Source organism: Camelus bactrianus, chromosome 27, assembly GCF_048773025.1.
Source record: "Camelus bactrianus isolate YW-2024 breed Bactrian camel chromosome 27, ASM4877302v1, whole genome shotgun sequence".
Classification (NCBI taxonomy): domain Eukaryota; kingdom Metazoa; phylum Chordata; class Mammalia; order Artiodactyla; family Camelidae; genus Camelus; species Camelus bactrianus.
The window spans coordinates 33,390,555-33,410,641 of record NC_133565.1 but is presented as its reverse complement, the minus strand read 5'-3'; the positions used below and the strand labels follow the sequence as shown (position 1 = coordinate 33,410,641).

The 20,087-nt window shown below is 44.1% G+C and overlaps 1 protein-coding gene across 14 annotated transcripts in view; it reads left to right on the top strand.

The window, feature by feature from the left end:
* Positions 1-38: 38 nt before the first annotated feature.
* The window catches only part of PML (PML nuclear body scaffold), a 35,606-nt gene continuing 15,557 nt past the window's right edge, over positions 39-20,087 (top strand). For 7 of the 14 annotated variants that reach the window (XM_045516873.2, XM_010955280.3, XM_045516871.2 and 4 more), the window contains exons 1-4: positions 45-305; positions 2,015-2,481; positions 15,338-15,918; positions 16,951-17,021. In XM_045516873.2, the coding sequence (XP_045372829.1) occupies positions 165-305; positions 2,015-2,481; positions 15,338-15,918; positions 16,951-17,021 (1,260 nt within the window). In that variant the 5' untranslated portion in view covers positions 45-164. Of the gene's footprint in view, positions 306-2,014; positions 2,482-15,337; positions 15,919-16,950; positions 17,022-20,087 lie in introns of all 14 variants that reach the window. The other 7 variants (XM_045516869.2, XM_045516874.2, XM_010955281.3 and 4 more) reach the window with 4 other exon arrangements.

Sequence of the window (20,087 nt, the reverse complement as noted above, 5' to 3'; positions counted from 1 at the left end):
GACCGCCCCCAGCTGGTGTCTCACTTCCTCTCGGGAGGCGCGCCCTGAGCCGGCACCTCCCCTTTCGGACTGCTCGGGAAGCTCAGCCCTCTGGCGCACTTCTCTGGTTCAGCTTCTCCCGCCTTCCGGGATCAAAACCGAGAATCGAAACTAAGCTGGACTCCATGCAGCAGGAACCTGCGCCCGCCGGATCTCCCGGGCCCCAGCAGGACCCCGCACTGCCCTACGCCCCCACCATGCCTCCCCCGGAGCCCCCCTCCGAAGGCCACCAGCCCAGCCCGAGCCCCAGCCCCAGCCCCACAGAGGTACTACTGCTTTTGGGGAAATAGGGTTTGGGCTTTGTTGATCTGCTGCGGTGGGGTGGGGGGTTGCGGGGAGGGACAGGATAACTTGGCCAAATACCTTAAAGAGAGACCCAAAGAGGGAAGACCAGGCACGACGGTCTTGACCTTCTTAGGGGGGTAGGGTCGCGGAAAGTAGAAAAGGGGACCAGGATGAGTTAGGGGGGCTCCTTTGGGCTGCGAGTCTCCACGAGTAGGGGGATAAGACGCTGAGTCAGTGGCATTCGGGACCAGACTTTTCCGCCCACGCTGGCAACTTGCCTCTTAGCCCCTGCCTCAGATGAAGGACCAACTATTAGGGAGAATGGAGGTAGGAGCCCTATTCCACCGGCCTGGGAGCCCGAGGCATGTCTCAGGTGGGGAAAAACCAGAACCCAAGTTCCCAGATCAGAAAGTGGGAAACGGGGGTGGGGGGAGGTGTCTTGGCTAAGGCCTCACAGTTACTGTGGTTTCTCCCCTAGGAACACCTCACCCCCCCAACCCCCATCCCCAAGGGGCTTATTGGGGGTTTACTAGTCATCTCCTGCACAAACTCCCCAGCCCACCCCACAAGGAACTACTTAGATCACTTGCTCTATGTTATCTAGAGCTTTTTTATTGCCCTTTATGAAAGTACAAATAACACCATATAGCAGTAACTTTTATTTGCATTATTACTCCTAGCAATAATATTAGCAATACTAGTTAACATTTATGAATGGGTCTCTCTCATGTGCCAGGTATTATATTAAGCACTTTTTTTCCTGTGATAAAATATACGTAACATAAAATGTACCATTCTTAGCATTTCTGAGTGTACAGTTCAGTGGCATTAAGTGCATTCACAGTGTTGTGTAACCATCACCACTGTCTATTTCCAGAATTTTTTCATACAAGGTCAGGACCCTGTAAACAATAGCTCCTTATTCCCTGCCTTTCCCCAGCCCCTAGTAACCTGTAATCTACTTTCTGTCTCTGAATTTGCCTGGTCTAGATATTTCATATAAGAGAAATCATACAATATTTGTCCCTTTGTGTTTGGCCTGTTTTACTTAGCATGTCTTCAGGGTTCATTCATGTTGTAGTATGTATCAGAATTTCCTTCCTTCTTAAAGCTGAATAATATTCCATTGTATGTGTATACCACATTTTGTTTATCCAGTCATCTGTTGATGGACACTTGGGTTGCTTCCACCTTTTCACTATCATGAATGATGCGGTGACTAGAATAACGGGTGTACAAGTATCTCTGGGTCGTTGTTTTCTGTTCTTTGGGGTTGTATATCTAGGAGGGAATTGCTGGGTCGTATGGTAACTCTGTGTCTAACTTCTTGAGGAACCACCAGACTGTATTAAGCACTTTATATGAGGTTATATGACATAACACTTAATGAATCTCCTTCCTAAACTTAAGTTCCTCGAAGGCAGGGATGTATCCTGTACATCCTTGTAGTTCAGGGCCTGGTAGCACTGTGTCCTGTGATAAGCAGATTGAATAAATTGTGGTGTGAGGGCGGGAAGGCCTGAGTAAATGGAGGATTGGGGTACTGATAAGCCTGGGTATTGCACCATCCGGTGACTGCCCGGTATGGACTAGGAAGTCCCACTCTCAGCCTCCAGCCATAGGAGCAGGAGACCGTTGGGTGGGGGGACTCCTGGGACTTCGGGCCTCACCTCCCTTTCTGGTCCCCCAGCAAGCCACGGAGGAAGAGTTCCAGTTCTTGCACTGCCAGGGCTGCCGGGCAGAAGCCAAGTGCCCCAAGCTGCTCCCTTGTCTGCACACGCTGTGTTCAGGATGCCTGGAGGAGTCGGGCAGGCAGTGCCCCATCTGCCAGGCGCCCTGGCCCCCAGGCGCTGACGCCGAGGCCCTGGACAACGTCTTCTTCGAGAGCCTGCAGCGGCGCCTGTCCGTGTACCGGCAGATCGTGGACGCGCAGGCGCTTTGCACCCGCTGCAAGGAGCCGGCGGACTTCTGGTGCTTCGAGTGCGAGCAGCTCCTCTGCGTCAAGTGCGTCGAGGCACACCAGTGGTTCCTCAAGCACGAGGCCCGGCCGCTGGCGGAGCTCCGCAGCCAGTCGGTGAGCGAGTTCCTGGATGCCACGCGCAAGTCCAACAACATCTTCTGCTCTAACCCGAATCACCGCAGCCCCACGCTGACTAGGTGAGCAGGCTGGCCCAGGGTGGGGTGGCGCAGCCAAGAGCGAGGTAGAGGGTGTGGAGAGCAGAGATCCAAAGTCCGACAGCTAGGAACGTGGGACCAGGATCTTCTAATGTCTTGTAACAAAGTGTGGACCACAGATCAGCTGGATCAGTAGTGATGACCGCTGTCCCATGCGAATGGATAGATAGTAAAGTTTCCAATTTTCCCTTACAAGAAATAATGCTGCAGAATCATCTTTGCACCCATATCCAGTCATTTCTTCAGGATACATTTTTAGAAATGCCTTTGCTAGGAGAAGGGGTATGAAAGTTTTACATTTTGTTACATGTTACCAAACTACCCCTTAGAAAGTCTTATAGTGGAATTTTCTATGAGTACCAATGTGGAGTCTTGGTAAAGCTAGATTCTAGGCTAACATGCAGGTGGTTAGTTTATGTCTGAAAAGTCAAAACCAGAACACCATGCTATCTGGGAGTGTCTATAAAAAAAATGAAGTCCAATTATAATTATTTTTACTAAATAGCATAGGATTTTAATTATTTTTTTTGGATAGACAATACATTTGTATGGTTCAAAAATTGCAGACAATTTATAGAGGGTAAAGTCTCCATTCCACTCTGCCCCCATCTGTCTAATACCCACCACTTCTCCCAACCCCCCCATCCACAGTTAACCATTGTTACTAGTTTTGAATGTTTCCAGAGTTTCTTTGTGAATAGATACACAGATAGGAGTATATAATCTTACAAGGTCTTATTTTACCCCCTTTCAACCAAAGAGGTAGCATACCTATGTGAACTTTTAAAAAAACTTTATTTTATTTTTTATTACTTTTTTTGAGGGGGAGGAGGTAATTAGGTTTATTTATTTGCTTTAGAGGAGCGACTGGGGATGGAACCCAGGACCTCATGCATGCTAAGCACGTGCTTTACCACTTGAGCTATACCCTCCCCGGCTACATGAACTAAAAATTCAATTCTTTCTTTAGCTCTAAGAAACCCGCCAAGTAGATTGCTTGTATGAGATTCTTGAGGATCTGCTTGCAAAATGAATGTATTCTTTGCCCACTGGGGACACACTCAGACAGAGCTCCCTTCATGCTAAGCTGACTGTGGCTTGCTTCTTGCTTGGAGATTTACCACCTGGGCTACCAGGTTCCTCGACATCTGCTATTATTGTTTGAATTTGGATTTTTTAAGGTTGAGGTTCGGTGGCTTTTCATATGTTTATCGGCCGTTGTGCTTCTTCATTTGTGAACTGCCTGCTGAGGTCCTTTGCTTGTTTATTTGCTTTGAGGAATTCGTCTTTAATTGTAAGAGCTTGTTATAGTGCAGATATTTTTTCCTATGTTCACCTTTGTCATTTCATTTAATTGAGGTGTTGTGTTTAAGTTTTTAGTTTTCTTTAGTTCAGTCCGTCAATCTCTTCCTTTATGGTGTCTGGCTTTGATCATCTTAGGAAAGATTTTTTTCCCATGCCAATGTTGAAAATATTTACTTATATTCCATTTTAGTAATTTATTTTTATAATTAAATCTTTAATCCCATGGAATTTAATTTTGTGCCTGGTATAAGGTAGGAACCCTCACTTCACATTTCTCTCCAAATGGAAAGCCAATTCTCAATAACTTTTATTGAATGATCCACTTTTTGTTTGTTTGTTTTTCCCGTTTTTTAAATTGAAGTATAGTTGCTGTACGATATTATATGTTACAGGTGTACAGTACAGTGATTCACAATTTTTAAAGGTTATATCTCCTTTATAGTTATTATAAAATATTGGCTGTATTCCCAGTGTTGTACAATATATCCTTGTAGTTTATGAATAATTCACTCTTGCTTTGATCTGAAATGCCCTTTTAATCTTGTACTAAATGTCCAGGTAGTTACGATTACGTTTGTAAGTCTCTGTTCTGCACCAATGATCTGACTATTCCTACACCAATCCTTACTGCTGTAAGGAATTCTCTAAGCTTTATATTTGAAAGGACAAATTCCCATTCTTCGAAAATAATTTTGCTTTTACAATTTGTGCAGTTTCTTTTGCTCTTACAATTTTGTGCATTTCAAAACTTACATACTCATTGAGATTTTGATTGAAATTGCATTTAATCTTGGAAGAATTGGCCTCATCTCTGGTTATATTTTTTGGAATTTACAGTTTTATTCACAAACATCTTGAACTTTTAAATTATAGTTAAATGTATACTATGTAATAATATTGTGACTGGAATCTTTTTCCATTATAATTTCTAACTGGTTTTATCATTAACATTCAAATGCTCTTAATTTATGTATCTTTATATTATATCTATCCAACTGATTGAGCTCTTTTATTCTTTTCAGTTGATTTTCAGGATTTTCTAGGTAAACAGTCATATCGCCTACAAATAATAAAAACTTTTCTCTTTCTGGTATTTGTACATATTACCTCTTTGAAGCTTTGCTTCATTGGCCAGAACTACCAGGACAATATTGAATAATGCGAAGAACTGGCTAGAAAAGGCAGCTTTATCTTGTACCTATCTTTCATGAGAAAGCTTATGTTTTCTTGTTTAGTATGATGTTTATTATTGACTTCCTTAGGTAACTTAAAAATCACATTAAGAAAGTTGCCTCCCACTTCTAGTTTACTAAGAGTTTTGTTGTTGCTGTTATTTTGTTATTTTTAACTCAGGAATAGGTGTTCTTTTGGACCATAAGGGTGTCCCTTATGATGAATTATATCAATAGATTTCTTAATGTTGAACCATTTTTTTATTCCCAGGAGGAAAAACTTTGGTCATAATATACTAGTATTTTACTTTATAGCTAGATTCCACTTAGCACTGTTTTATTTAGATGATTATCTATATTTATACACGTGATCAATTTTTATGAATATGTATGATTTCCTTGTCAAGTTTTATTATCCATTTTACAGTAACCTCTTTCAATGAGTTTGGAAGCTTTTTTGAACATGAGAATATATGTAAATTGCTCAGCAGTGTCTGGCGCATATTAAGCACTCAGTAAATATTAAAATTCTATTATCTTAGCTGTGGAACAGTTTAAAGAATAGAAGCAGTTCAAGCTTACAGAAATTTCTTGAGAAACTATTTGAGACAGGTGCATTTTTTGGAAGTAGTTTTTTTTGTTTTTGTTTTTCTTTGTTTTTGGATCTTGAATCAGATTTCTGGAGAGTTTTCTAGTTCACCCTGAATTATCTTTCATAATTAAAAAACCTCTATACTTACCACTGTATGCTCTTTCTTCTTGCTAATGCTGTATATTTGTGGTTATTTTAGTGATCTTTTCAAAGCACTAGCTTCTCGGTCTCTTACAGCTTACTGATACCAGTGTTTTCCTTTTTACTAATTAATCGTTTTGTTTTTATCATGAAAATGATTGATCAAGCTATATATCTTTTCTTTTTTCAATAATTCTGTCTGACATTGTTGAACTAAAAATTCAAGTCTTTAGCTCTAAGAAATTGTCTTCTACTTTTTTGTATATTGATTTCCATTCATTTGCTTATTTTTTCTTTTTACAGCTATTGTTATATGACGATTGGAACTCCAAACCTATCTTTTATCTTTCTTTCATAAATTCTGTTACTTTGCCTTTTTTCTTTCAGATCCTCAGAGGTATTTGAATTGGTTTTCTAATTCACCAACTCAGTTTTGTAAGACGCTTCTTTCCACTATTTATCACCTATGTTGAGTTTGGGTTTTGTTTTTTTTTTTTCCCTCTAGCAATCATGTTTTTCTAATTGCCAAACACGGTCAGTCTTCTCAGGATGCTCTATTTGTCAGCCTTTTCTTATTTTCTCTAAGTATGTTCTTAAAGCTCCCTGAAAAACAAACTTAGAATTTTCAGAAGATTTATATTATATTACCCTTTTTTTCAGTGGGGGCTGAGAATCAGTGGGTCCCCATTTTGGCTGCTGATTCTCTTTTTAGGGCCTGTGGTTCTGGGTGGCTGCACACATGTAAATGTGGACATCTGGGCTGCACAGTTCTAACAGCTGATATGGGCTGGCAGCCACTGTAGAAACCGCCATTGACTAATCCCTCCCTGCGGTGAGGACAGGGCCCCCCTCCCAGAGGCCCCAATGTTGGTAGCTTACAGAGGGGATCACTTGTAATGTAGGGGTCGGGGTGGATTTCTCCCCAGGTACAATGGACGTGGTGGTCCAGCCAGCAAGAGGACAGGATTCTTTTTCCTTGAGCATGATGGATGGCTTAAAAAACCCAACCATGTTGCTTAAAAATCGTATGCACACAGTCACAATTCACATTGTTTCACAATTTACCAGTCACAACTGGTTACTAGAAAAACTCAACTCGTTTCTTCTGCACAAAATCTCAGTGTCATAAACAACCCACGACTTCCTTCAGTTACAAGTCAGTAATAACCATTCCATCCTTTGACGGTGAGCTGACTTAGGGCTCACACTGGGAGCAGCATCAGCAGTGGCTTTAAACCTAGGACTCAGCCTGGGAGTGTCCTCCCTGGGACCATGGTGCTAGGTGCTAGGGTGTAAATATGAACAGTACAACCCTGGCCCTCCATGAAGTCATAGTCTGGTGGAGGAGCCAGATCTGCAATTAACAGTCAAGGCTGAATCAACTATGCTTGGATGGGTAAAAAAAAAAAAAAATGCCTGAGAAAACCAATCAAGGCTGCAAAGTGCTTCGAGGAAGCCTGCTCACTGGTGTCACTCTGTGCCAATAGTTGCCCTTACGTTTGTCCCCTCATGTTTTCCCTTGCCAGTATTCCCATCCGGCACAGGGCTGACATCTGGTGTATGCTCAGTCAGTTATTTAAGGGCAGAAGGAAGAAGGAAGGCAGGCACAAAGGCGATCTCAGAAAAGGCCACCTGCCCAGCCTGGATTGGCTGGGGAAGGCGGCTTCCATGAGGGTGTCACACTTAGCCTGATGTGGAAGGAAGCAGAAAGGGGGGCGCACATGCAAAGGCAGAGGCACTAGCAAGTGTGCTGCATTTCCGGGACTGGGAGTAGAGGCTGTGCAGGAGGACAGGGGCTAGAAGGGTGAGCGAGGGTCAGACACAGGGGAGTTGGAGGAGTTAGGATTCCATCCCACGATTTCCAGGACAGAATGTTTTCAGCTTGCCCATTTTTCATGCAGTTTACTCTGTTTTACCAGTGAATATCCTGTAGAACACAATGTGAATGGACCTATGGGGGGCTCTGGTGGAAACCCACTGATGGTGTTAAGGCAGAGAGTGGGACAATCAGATTCTCTCTCTGCGCTCTGGTACTTTGATTGAAGTCGGTGAGTTTGGGAGCAGGGGGACCAGGTTTTTATCTTTTGGCTGCATGCTTATTTATATTTCACCGTATTCCATAAGGAATTTGAGATTTATCACCATACTGTATATGACCCAATGGAAACTGAAGCAAAGAATCTGAACCCTGGAAAAGGGAGCGTCATTAGGAGGCTGAGGCCATGAGGCTGGTGGGTTGAGGTCTGCAAGAATGCAGAGGTGGAGGGGTGGGGAGACGGCCAGAGTCTCACAATGCCATGGCGTGCCTGACCTGGAGGTCACAGTGGCTGCCAGCCTTTTCATTGTGTGTGCTGGGGAGAAAAATGTCCAGCAACCACTGCAAGTGGAAGCAGAGAAGGGGAAGTTTCCAGGCGTGTGGAATGCTTGGAGCAGAAACCAGAGTGCAGAGGACAGGTTTGAAGCCAGCCTCAAGTGAAGCTCCCCGACCCCCTGGCACCTGGGCAGCCTCCTTCAATAGGACACTTTCCCTTTTTCAGTATGGTCAGAGAATGGGGTCTTCTGGTTGCATTTGACCTCTTCTTAACACAATAAAACACTTTACGGTTTTTTGAGATGTGTTTCCTGTGCTGTTATCTTAGTTCCCAAACCCTCCTATAAGATTATTGAGGAAGAGAGAGCTGTTCCCCATGGTGTAAAGGAGGTGAGAGGCCAGAGCGTTAATGGGAGCTCATCCCCAAATAGGAGACCTTGTCCGAGCCAGGGCCAGAACAGGATGCAGGGTTTCCTGACTGCACACCGGTCTGGTCACCTTTCCTGGTCTGCCGACCTCCACATGCAGGCAGTCTTCATTAACAACTGAGTGAGTTGCAAAAAAGGATTCTACAAGTTGCTTATTTGGAACTTAAGAGCGTATTTTCCCTTAGAATTAGATTATTCAAAGGAAGCTTGCTATTTAAGCAATGTTAAATTTAATTTTCCTTGACTTTGACAGAAGAAAAGATACTGAAGTAAAATTGGACTTGCTAAACTTCAGAGAAATATTTCTTCATCCTAAAATAGTTCCTAAAAGAACTCTCTAGGAGTGAGCAAAAATGTTACTAAGATATTCAGAGACTGGAGTCATTTTAGTTTCTTTTTAAGGAAACACCTCCGTTTTGGACAGTAGTAGCTCTTTGCTGTGAAAGATCAGGCTGGTCCACTCCCTTGGTTCCAAGTCAGAATGGCTCTAATGCACAGCGCTGGTCCTTTCATTCTGTTACCACATTTCACAGACTCTTTGTTTTGATTCAGCTCTTAGTTGGATGGATGTTGTCAATCAGCAGTTGTTCTCAAGAAGGACTTCTGTGTTCTGAATTCCTGGGGTCTCTTGGTGGCAAGAATGTCTATCAGTTGCTCTTACACTTGTGTGGCATCTTGGCTGGGTATAATAAACTTGGTCACACCCTCTCCTCTGAGCTTTGTAGACTTTGCTGCATTGCCTTCCAGCATTAGATGTTCACCAGGAGAGGTCTGAGGCCAAATTTATTTGCTTTTTCTGTCTTAATGCCTGAAGATATTTTTCTTGAAGTTTATTAATTTAACCAAGTTGTCTTGGTGTTGAGCATTTCATACCAAACTATTCTGGAACCTGGCGTGCTCCTTCAGCCTGAAAGTTCTGTTTATTTCAATGAAATGTTCTTACATTACTCCTTCTCTCCTTTCTTCCTCTGCCTTTCCCTCCTCGTTTTCTCTTGCTCTATTACCATTAGTATTACAACTTTTAATTCATGATTTAATTTTTTTTCTGATTAGTAATCTTAACAGTACTACTACAGTTTGGGGGGAACTTATGTATTTAATGAGTATTGAATGAGTAACAAAGAACACAACCACAGTATACACTCAAAGCTGCATAGAAAATCATTTTATACACATTTTTATAAAAGTATTTGAGAATATCAAAATTGTGTCATGTAAGGAGTTACTGCTTGTTTTCTATGTCTCTAGATTCGATTAACATTTAATGATTAACTTTGTAGTCATTGAATTTTGTAACAACTTCCTGCTCTGGAGTATTTTACAATTTGGATTTGTTCTGCCGAAGCTGTTAGCGTTGGTGAGATGTTTTGAGATTGGTACGACTAAATAGAAGAGCTGCCTCTTTATGCCATATATTTAACTAATTACGGCGTTAATTTATTGTTGCCTTGATGATCAAATATTTTTCTTATTCATGGCTTTAGTTAATTGATTTTTTCGGCTATTTCCATCTCTTTTGCCATTTCATTTCTTGAAATTAGGTTGGATTTAAATAAAATACCTTGATAATCACTGTACTTATCGATGAGATAAACTTTGTCTTATTGTCTTGAAACATTTACTGGCTTGTAAATCCAAATTGTGTTCATAGTCATGAATATCCAACACTATATAATTATAGTGCATTATTATAAACCTCAATGAATTTGCCAAGTGATCTAACTTTGTTCCAAAATTTGACTCTGCTTCATTAACATATAACTTAAGTGATACTTGAAATATTTCTTGAACTTGATACTATTCTGACTGTGCTTCCAAGGGGCATCGTTGCAATCACGTCAGCATATGACAATAATCACATTTTAGAAATACCATGTAGTGGCACTGCGAAGGGCAGATTGGAGAGACCAGAGGCAAGGAGGCCTGTTAGGAGACCTTGCTAAAGGAGAGAAGCCAATAGTGAGGCAAGAGCAAAGGCAGCAGCAGTGGGAACTGATGTGACAGATTTGGGAACCAAGATAAGGGATAGGGATGAGCCAGACAATACACAAGGGAGACGAGAGAGCTTTGTCGCAATTCCCAGATGAGATGTTCTTTGAGGATGCCCCATTGCTTCCCATTTAAACTCCAACTCCTTTGTTTGGAATTGATTATGGAAACTTTTGGAAAATCTAAATGAGTAAAACGGGGAGGGAGGAAGAGAAGCTGTAACTACTATCAGTATAGACTTTCGCCTTTCCTTCCTGCTGCCCTGATAATCATCTAAAGCAGAATGGACAATACTTAATGCTACAAAGTGTGCTTTTCTTATACTGGGAGGTCATGAGTGTCTTTCTTAAAAAACAGATAGTTTTGAATTTTTAGGCCACTGCATCTGTTGATTGTATGATTTTTTCCGTTTCTTCAGTGGTTATAAGGTCTTTACTGTCATGAGAGTAAATAGTCAACTATTATATCTCCATGGTAGTATTTTTCACATTTAACTCTGATTCATCAAAAGTTTATCTTGGTGTAGTGTATGAAGCAAAGCTCTAACCTGATTTTTTTTTCCCCTGTAGCCAGTTTTCCTGATCCAATTGTTGAAAACTCCTTTAAGGTCCATTAGTCTGCGATGCTTTATTACATAAATTGTTACATTCTGTTAGATGCCAGGGCCTCTTTTCGGACTATGTGGTTTGTTATGCTGATCTTTCTCTTGACTGTTAGACTAGTGTCACACTTTTAATAATGGTAGTTCTATAATGTTATTATCTGGTAGAGAAAATCCCCTTCCTTACACTGATTTTTCAAAAAATTCCTTAGCTATTTGATGTATTTACCCCTTCATGTGAAATTTAGAATCAGTTGGTTAAGTTTCAAAATCTCATTTTGTAATTCAACTCAAATTGCTTTAAACCTTTATATTAAGTTGAGGAAAATTATTATTATATTTTGTCTCTCCAGTCAGGACCTTGCTACACTTTTCTGTTTTTTAGACTTTTTCAGTGGATTTTTATCCTTTTCTCCATATGAGTTCTACATTTTCTTATTAGGATTATGGTTAGGGTTTTTTTTGTTTTGTTTTGTTTTGTTTTAGCATTTAAAAAATTGCTGTAGTGAATGAAAACATGGAAAAGTTTTCCATATTTCTTTTCACTTGTTTTGCTGGGACAGAATTGAGCTACTTTCTTAATTCTGATGTAATCCAGCCACTTTTCTAAGCAACTTCTAATTGATTCTGTGGTGTTTTAGTTCATCCCTTCAAGTGTTCCAGGAGCTCCTTTCCAGAGCCGCACCTCTCTGTCTCTGTTAAGTCTTGGTCCTTGTCATGGAGCTCCATGTGGGCAGGTGTCCACCTCACCTCTGCCTCCCCCGAAAGTGCACACAGTGGGTGCTCAGTGAGGGTGACGGAACCCTAGGCCAAGGAAGTCATTCCTGGTCTTGGGTGGCAGCCCCATGATGGGTCATTCTGATTCAGGGTCTGCCCCTCAATCTAACAGAAAGTTGGGGGCTTTGAGACCCAGGGGGTCTCATTCAGGCCAGCCAGCTCACAGAGACCTGCTGCCAATTGTCTGCTTCCATCTAGAGGGGGAATGGGGGCTGGTTTCCCTGGGGAGACTCCATTTAGGGCAGAAGGAGCTTAAGAACAGGACCCAGCAAAGACTGTGGTCCACCCAGCAAGTCTTGCCGTCCCTCCAGGCAGGCCGCCCAAGGAGCTCCCTTCCCAGGCGTGGAGCACTCTTTCTAAGGAAGGGAAGCCCACCTCGGACTCAGCCCCTCTCCTATGGATCCAAAGCAGGGAAAATGACAACTGGTTCTGCTTCTCCCTTTATTTCTTACACTGTCTAGCTGCTCACATCTAATAGAATTCTGTTCTTTAATTAAAAATGTAGGGAACACATTCACAAGGTTCAAAGATGAAAGCAACCTAAAAGGCATACAGTGAAATGTCTTGCTCCAACTTTGCACTGCCCCATCCCGTAACTGCTTTTAGTAATTTGTGCCCTTTTCCAGTTTCTTTATTCAAATGCAGTCTAATATGAATATATTCTTATTTTTCTCCATCCTGACATAGAAGGTAGCATCCTGTGCCTATATTTCTGCACTTTGATTTTTTTACTTAAAATATATGTTGTAATATAAATATGAACACTTATTATACACTAGTCATTATTCTAACTATATATATATACATACACATACACATATACATATATATATGTAAACTCATTTAATCCTCTTAATACTCCTATTATCCTTATTTTGCCAGGGAGATTTTTCCATATACTGAACTTCCTCCCATTTTCACAGCTGCATAGTACTCCATTGTACAGGTGCATCATCATTTATGTAACTCATTGCCTAGTGATGGGCCCTAAGGTTGTTTCTATTCTTTGCTGTGATGGTCTGTGTTACATTGAAGATGTTACTTTGTATGTGGAGCTAGAGCTGCAGAATAGATATCTAGAAGGGGGAGTGCTGTGCCAAAGGATAAGTATATTTAAATTTTGATGACTACTGCCAAATTGCCCTCTGTAGAGTTACTCATTCTTTTCGTAATTGCTTAGCACTTCTCATTAATAATGTCATTGGTGAGCACTAATATTTCTGTCAATTATAATCAGTCTTTGTTAAAAACATTTATGTAGACTTAATCTCATTTGATCCTCTGCAGCATTCCCATATGAGATGGGAATTATCCCTGTTTTACAGACAAGAAAACTGAGGTGCAGGGAGGTTAAGTGGCCTGCCAAGGAAAGGCACAGAGCTGAGGTCAGACCCACATCTGCCCAACTTTTTCCTCTGCTCTACCTGCCACTTACCTCAGGCACTGGCCCAGCCTCTGGGGGATAGGTCTCTGTTACTTAGGTCAGATTTCCCAAGGCTGGAGGAGCTGAAGGCTCATGACTGAGTGGCAACCCCCATTTCCCTTTCCCGCATGCTGGGCTCTGCAGAAAACTTTTGCTAGCGTGGAATAAGTCTCCTGTGTTTGAGTGGGAGGATCAAGACCTGGGACCTGACCACCTTGGGTGACTTGGAAAGGTTGAAAGCCCACAAAGCTGAGGACCGGTACCTGGTGCCAAGATTTTGGAACTGCGTTGGCCAGCAGGCTCTCTGTTGGCAGTTGTGGGACACGTTGATCTCAGTAATTGAGGCCAAAGTGACCCCAGCTAAGATGCTTTCTCCTGGCCTCAGGTGGGCTGACTTATCATCATGGCTGATAAGAGTAAATTACAGCCATATTTCTAGGGAAGTAACTAATGCTTTTCCAGGTAACATTTGAAGAGGCTTCACTGCCACGTTTCAGAGCGTGGACTCTAAGCCAGACTGCTTAGGTTTCTGTATGAGTTTCCTATTGCTGCTGTAACAAATTAGCACAAATTTAGGGGCCTAAACCATTACAGATTTATTGTTATGTAGCTCTGGAGGTCGGAAGTCTGATATGCATCTCACTGAGATAAAATCAAGATGTCAGGAGGGCTCTGTTCCTTCTGCAGACTCTTGAGGAGAATCCATCTCCTTGCCTTTTCCAGCTTCTAGAGGCTGCGTGCATTGCGGGTTCCATGATCCCCTTCCATCTTCAAAGCCTCCTTGTAGGATAGCGTCACTCTGACCTCTGCTTCCAGCATTACATCTTCCTTCTCTCTCTCTCCTACCTCCCCCACTTTCTTTTATAAGGTCTCTTGTGATTACACTGGCTCCACCCAGATAATTCAGGATAATCTTCCCATCTCAAGAGCCTTAATTTTATCACACCAACAAAGTCTTTTTTGCCGTATAGGTAACACACTGAGGTTCCCGGCATTGGAGCTTGGATGGGGCCATTATTCCACCTACTACAATTTACATCTGAACTCTACCACTTACTAATTGTGTGTGACCTTGGACAAATTATTGTATCTCTTATTCAGTTTCCCCATCCTTAAAATGGGGATAATAATAATTCCTACTCCATAGGATTATTAGGAGGGTTAAATGAGTTGATATTTCTCAAATGCTTTTAGTAGTGACACAGAGTAAACGCTATGGAAGTGTCTGCTGGCTAAAATACATTAAGTAAATAAAAATATACACACTCTTTGATCTAGCAATAGCAATCCCATTATTTTGTCATCTATTTCACAGAAACCAAAGGGTCCATGCATTAGGTTACATAAAGCATTGTCCATTGCTGGAATGTCCATTAACAGAATGACTGAATCAGTGTGGTCCTTATGGAATGGAATGGAGCTATTAAATAGAATACCTACGTCCATGCTGATAGACCTAGAGGAGTGTCCTGAAGAGAAGTTAAATTAGAGGAAGATGTTACAAACTAATGGTTTAGCACGATGTTCTTTTTTTTTTTTTAAAGAACATCAACCCCCCCAAAATTGTTGTAGATATTTGAGCCAATCATTTAACCTCTGAATGCCTCAGTTTCTTCATCTGTGAAATGAGGATAACAATACTTCTCGCCTAAGAAACTCTTGCTAGCTTAAATGGGATGAAATGTATCAAGTCCTTAGAATCTCGCAAGCAGCTGCATAGTCTGGATATTTCTGTAGTGGTTTGAGTAGAGGAAGGTGTGAAGGATGCACCCAGGGTGCTCACCTGGTCACCTTGAAGTGGGGAAAGGAAATTCAGAAGCCGTGGGAAGAGATGATTAACTTTCTTTTTGTACATCTTTGCATTGTTTCACGGGTGGAGGCTGGCTGTTGTTACTTAAGAAACTTTTTATGTTACAATGTTTTATTGGTAGTTTGGATATTATTACCATAACCACAAACTGAACTGGGAAAAGCACGAACGCAGAAACATACCATGATTCAGAGTTTTGTAATTTTTGAAGAGGAATTTAATAACGAACATTTAAAGGGGGGAAAAAAGCGGGAGAGCCCTAAATCAGGCCCGCCTTGCGTGTCCACAGCATCTACTGCCGAGGCTGTTCCAAGCCGCTGTGCTGCTCCTGCGCGCTCCTGGATCGGGGCCACAGCGAGCTCAAGTGCGACATCAGCGCGGAGATCCAGCAGCGGCAGCAGGAGCTGGACGCCATGACGCAGGCGCTGCAGGAGCAGGACAGCGTCTTCGGCGCGGCGCAGGCGCAGATGCGCTCGGCAGTCAGCCAGCTGGGCCGCGTGCGCAGCTGCACAGAGGAGCTGATCCGGCAGCGGGTGCAGCAGGTGGTCGCGCACGTGCTGGCGCAGGAGCAGGAGCTGCTGGCCGGGGTGAATGCGCGGTACCAGCGCAACTACGAGGAGATAGCGGGCCAGCTGGGCCGCCTGGACGCTGTGCTGCAGCGCATCCGCACGGGCAGCGTGCTGGTGCAGAGGATGAAGCGCTACGCCTCCGACCAGGAGGTGCTGGACATGCATGGCTTCCTATGCAAGGCACTCCACCATCTGCGCCAGGAGGAGCCCCAGAACCTGCAAGCCGCCACGCGCACCGACAGCTTCGACGAATTCAAGATGCGCCTGCAGGACCTCGTCTCTTGCATCACCCAAGGCACAGGTAAGCCACCCTCATGGCTGGTCTGTTTACCATTTAAGGGCTTGTGCCCCTTGAGGAAGGCGGGGTAGAAAAGATCAGTTCGGTGTGACAGAAAAGGAAACGGGTTTTTTATAAGTCTCTTAGGTTTGATCACATCCTGTTCTAGGGCACAGGGTAAATCTGGGGGAGAGGAGGCACTGACACAAGGTGGCAGCCACCTGGAAGGGTCACGTTTGACTGATTTACAAGACCCTATGGATTAGATGCAATCTTGTAACTTTGGGGGAAGTTTAAGAAGCTACAAAGCTGAGAACCAGACCCCATATCATTTTAGCTCCTGAGAGACCAACCACTCCAGGAGGCTCTCTTAAACCACCTGTGTCCAACATTAGAGAAGTCAGCTGGAACATGAGGTTACGGTGGGGATGAAAAGAACCCCTGGGGTGGTGGCGTGCTTACCCAAAACCATGCTAGGGCTCAGTGGAAGAGATCTTTTGCCCCTAGGATGGCCTGCCATCTGGACCAGCTGCCAAGCTTTGCGGGTCCTGCCCGGTATTGGGCTCTTGGGAAGTGGGGAGACAGCAGACCAGTTTCTGACCTGGAGTTGTCCAGTCCAACTGGGAGACAAGGCTGTGGCACATGACGCAGCTGGAGAATGAGTCAATGCCTGGCTCTGCAATCTGAATCTTAATAAAAACAAGCTGCAGGTCAGAAGAATATCATGGGCTCTCACTGAGTGCAGAGAAGTCTGAGCAGTAACTCCATTAGGATTGTCCGCCTTGATAGTAGCCCAGGGATGAAGAGAGCTGCGCTTGGGGTGTGGAGCCAAAGGCAAGCACTCTCTAATGCCACCCCTCTCTTCCTTCTGGCTGAGTTCATGCCCATTGAAGTCAGGGACCTTTCTTTCCAACTATAGCTCCTCTGGAGCTGCCCCAGGGAGAATGGGTCTCTAAGAAAAGCAACAGGGATTTTCCCTCTGTCACTGTCCCAAGCCAGGATGCTTCTCACCAGGGATGTCCTTGACCTGCCTGTGACCTTCTCTGTGTTCTCCAGATGCAGCTCCATCCAAGAAAGCCAGCCCAGCAGCTGCCAGCTCTCCCAGAGACCCTCTTGACATTGACCTGGTGAGATGGGCTTGAGGTCTGAAGGGGAGGCGGTATGTCCAGCAGGTCAGGCAGTTAGGAGTTCCCCCGTGTCAGGAAGGAAACTGAGTCTTGCTGTCTGTGTGCCTGCAGGCAGCAGAAGAGCGAGGGCACATGAGGGAAGGGCAGTGGAGCTGGACTGGAGCCTTCAGTGGGAGGGAGCAAAGGAAGGGCTGGCCAGCTAGCTCCGGGCTCCTAAATGCCAAAGTAAGCTCTTGACAGGTTCAGGAGAGGTCAGACCCAGGGATGGACGGGTGGGGAAGGAGGTGGTCATTGCTAAGCAGCCCTGATGGATGAGGCAGATGACTCTCCTCTCCACGTGCCCCACCCCAGATATGTGAGCCTTTCACTGGAGCAACATGTGGACGTTCTCATCGTCTTCCCCAACATGTGGTTCTTGGAGAGGAATGGAGAATGGGTCCAAGAGTCAGACCTTGATCGCAGCAGCCTGTTTTCTTCCATCGGTGTGATTTCAGGGCCAGCATAGCTCCAAGAACCATAGTTTTCAGGGTTGTGAGGAACCCACACTCCCTCTAATGTCGGCATTCCCTCTGCCACACCATGACCCGTGGCTGTCCAGCTCCATGCACACACCTCCAGGGACAGGGAGCTTGCGTACTCTCGAGGCAGCCACCCCATCTCTGGACTGCTCTGCCGTAGAGTGCTTCCCCGGGTGCAAGTGCACTGGCATCCCTTTAACTTGCCCCCTTAGTGCTTGCATGCATGGGTCCTCTCCGCCAGGATAAGCTGCTTCATTTCCTTCCTGGACCTGGCCTCTGGGCTCCTCCCCATCCTGGTCATCCAGGTGTGCCTGCCTGTCAAGGATCTGGGCCCAGGACTGACTAGTCCCCCATGGAAAGCAGGTCTTATGGTGAGGGCAGTCAGCCTTCCCAGCTTTGCTCTGGTCTGTAGGAGAGAGAAATTGCTACAGGCTGAGGCAATCAGGAGAGGCTTCTTGGAGGAGGCTGAACTTAGGATCTGGGAGTTTTAGAGCTAGGAGAGAGCTTGGAATCTCACCTCCTCTCATGGAGGATGAAGAGAGAGGGGTGTGACTTAACCTGAGGCCATACAGCAAGCTAGGGACAGAACTCGAAGCCAATTCTAACTGCCTTGGGTAGTGCATTACCTTGTACACATATACAAAAGTAAAAATCTGGTGATACGTGATACAATCACGTGGTCGGAAGTAAAAACAAAAAAAGTGATAATGTCTCACTCCCACTTCGTCCTCTGTGTCCAGTTCTTATGCCCATATATCTATCTGTCTTAATTTCTTACATATCCTTCTAGAACTTCTTTATGTAACTACAAGCAAATATGATTATATATGTTTGCTTTCCTTTCCTTTTTTTTTTTTTCTTTTGGTACAGTACCAAATATACACAATAGTGTTCAGGAATTCTTACCCTATCAGTAGGCTGGGAGCTTCCTAATGCCTTTTTGCATCTGCATAGTGGTACCTTGAATGGATGTAGCATGCTTTAATAGCCAGTTCCTTGTTGATGCATATTTAGGTGTTCTGATATTGTAGAATGAATGATGTCCCCAAAGAAATCATGTGACTGATAGTGGAAAGTGCCCTGGGTCCACAGAGCTTGGCTGTCTTCCAGGTGCTCGTTGCTGTTTAATGAACAGCAAGAGAGCCTATACTGGCTTGTGTGAATGAGGTCAAGGCATTTTGCCAGGTCTCTGCCTTGTGTCCTCTCAATCCCGAGGTACTAGGCAGTTTGAACTTGAAGCATCGGAAGAATGCTCTCTGTGCAAAGTCTCTTGCTTTCACTTTGGTAGTAGGCTTGGGGGCAGGGGTAGATAGAACTGGGGGATGGAAGTGGTCACACACTGTGAGTGCAAAGGACAGGTGTGGCCACTTGAGGGAGGCAGGCATGGTCTGGCTGTCCCAGGAGAAAGTCCTGTCCATCAGCTGTGCCAGGAGAAAGGCAACTCTTAGACCCATGTTCCTGCCTTTGGAGCTAGGAGCTGGCCAGCACTCATCCCTCCTGAAACTGTGTGCCTAGGCGAAGAGGGTGAGAAACACACCACCAGGCTTAACTGGGAGTGTTTGGGTGGGACAGCAGCTGGGGCATTTTCCCTCCTCTACTTCTCATAGGCTCTTTTTGCAATGACGTCACAATACTTAAATGAAAAAAATTTAAAAATTTAAAGTCGTAGAACAACTATAAATCAGTCATCATTGTTTTTTTTCTTTTCTGAGCCCTCATGTGTGTTCCCCGCTTCATTAACATGGTGTGGGGGTCAGAGAGGATGGGACAGAAGCGGAGAAGAGCTCAACCCTGCCTTCGGGGAGTTCCCAGCCCACTTGGGAGGAGGTTCCCTTACATACCAGCAGTTGCAGAGCCACACAAGGAAGAATAGACTAGGATCTTTTTAAACCTTTTTTTTCCCCTTAATTTTTAATGGTGATCCAATACATATAAAATTTGTCTAGAATTGGAATTGCTGGATCATATGGTAATTCTGTTTTTAGTTTTTAAGGGACTACCATTCAAGTATCCACAATGGCTGCACCAATTTGCACTCCCCACGACGGTGCACAGCGGCTCCAATTTCTCCACATTCTAATTCACGCTTTTTAAAATAACGTGACCATCTTAATGAGTGTGAGGTGGTTGGAACTTTTTTGACAACCACCCGCTATAAAAAATATTTTACATCTAACCTACAGCATACACACACACACATACCTGTAGCTAAGACAATTTTGCAAAACAAATTACGCTTATAAACGTGGGAGGTACTCTGATACTTTCCATTCTATCCTAGTCTATGTCGTACCAAAAAATGCCAGTCATGACGTTGCTTTCATGATCCACTAATGGGTCACAGGCTGTGGTTTCAAAAACACTGGCAGTGGAGATTGTGTGCTTCTTCTGGAAGCCTGGGAGAAGATGACCCTGGGAGACCATCCCTTCCCGCCCCCACCACCACCACGTCCACCCTCATCCAGAGAGACAGCTCTCCTCCCACCCAGGAGGGAGGAGAAAAGAAGCCAGGCCACCATAGCGAGTGATTTGGGAGCCCACATTTCAC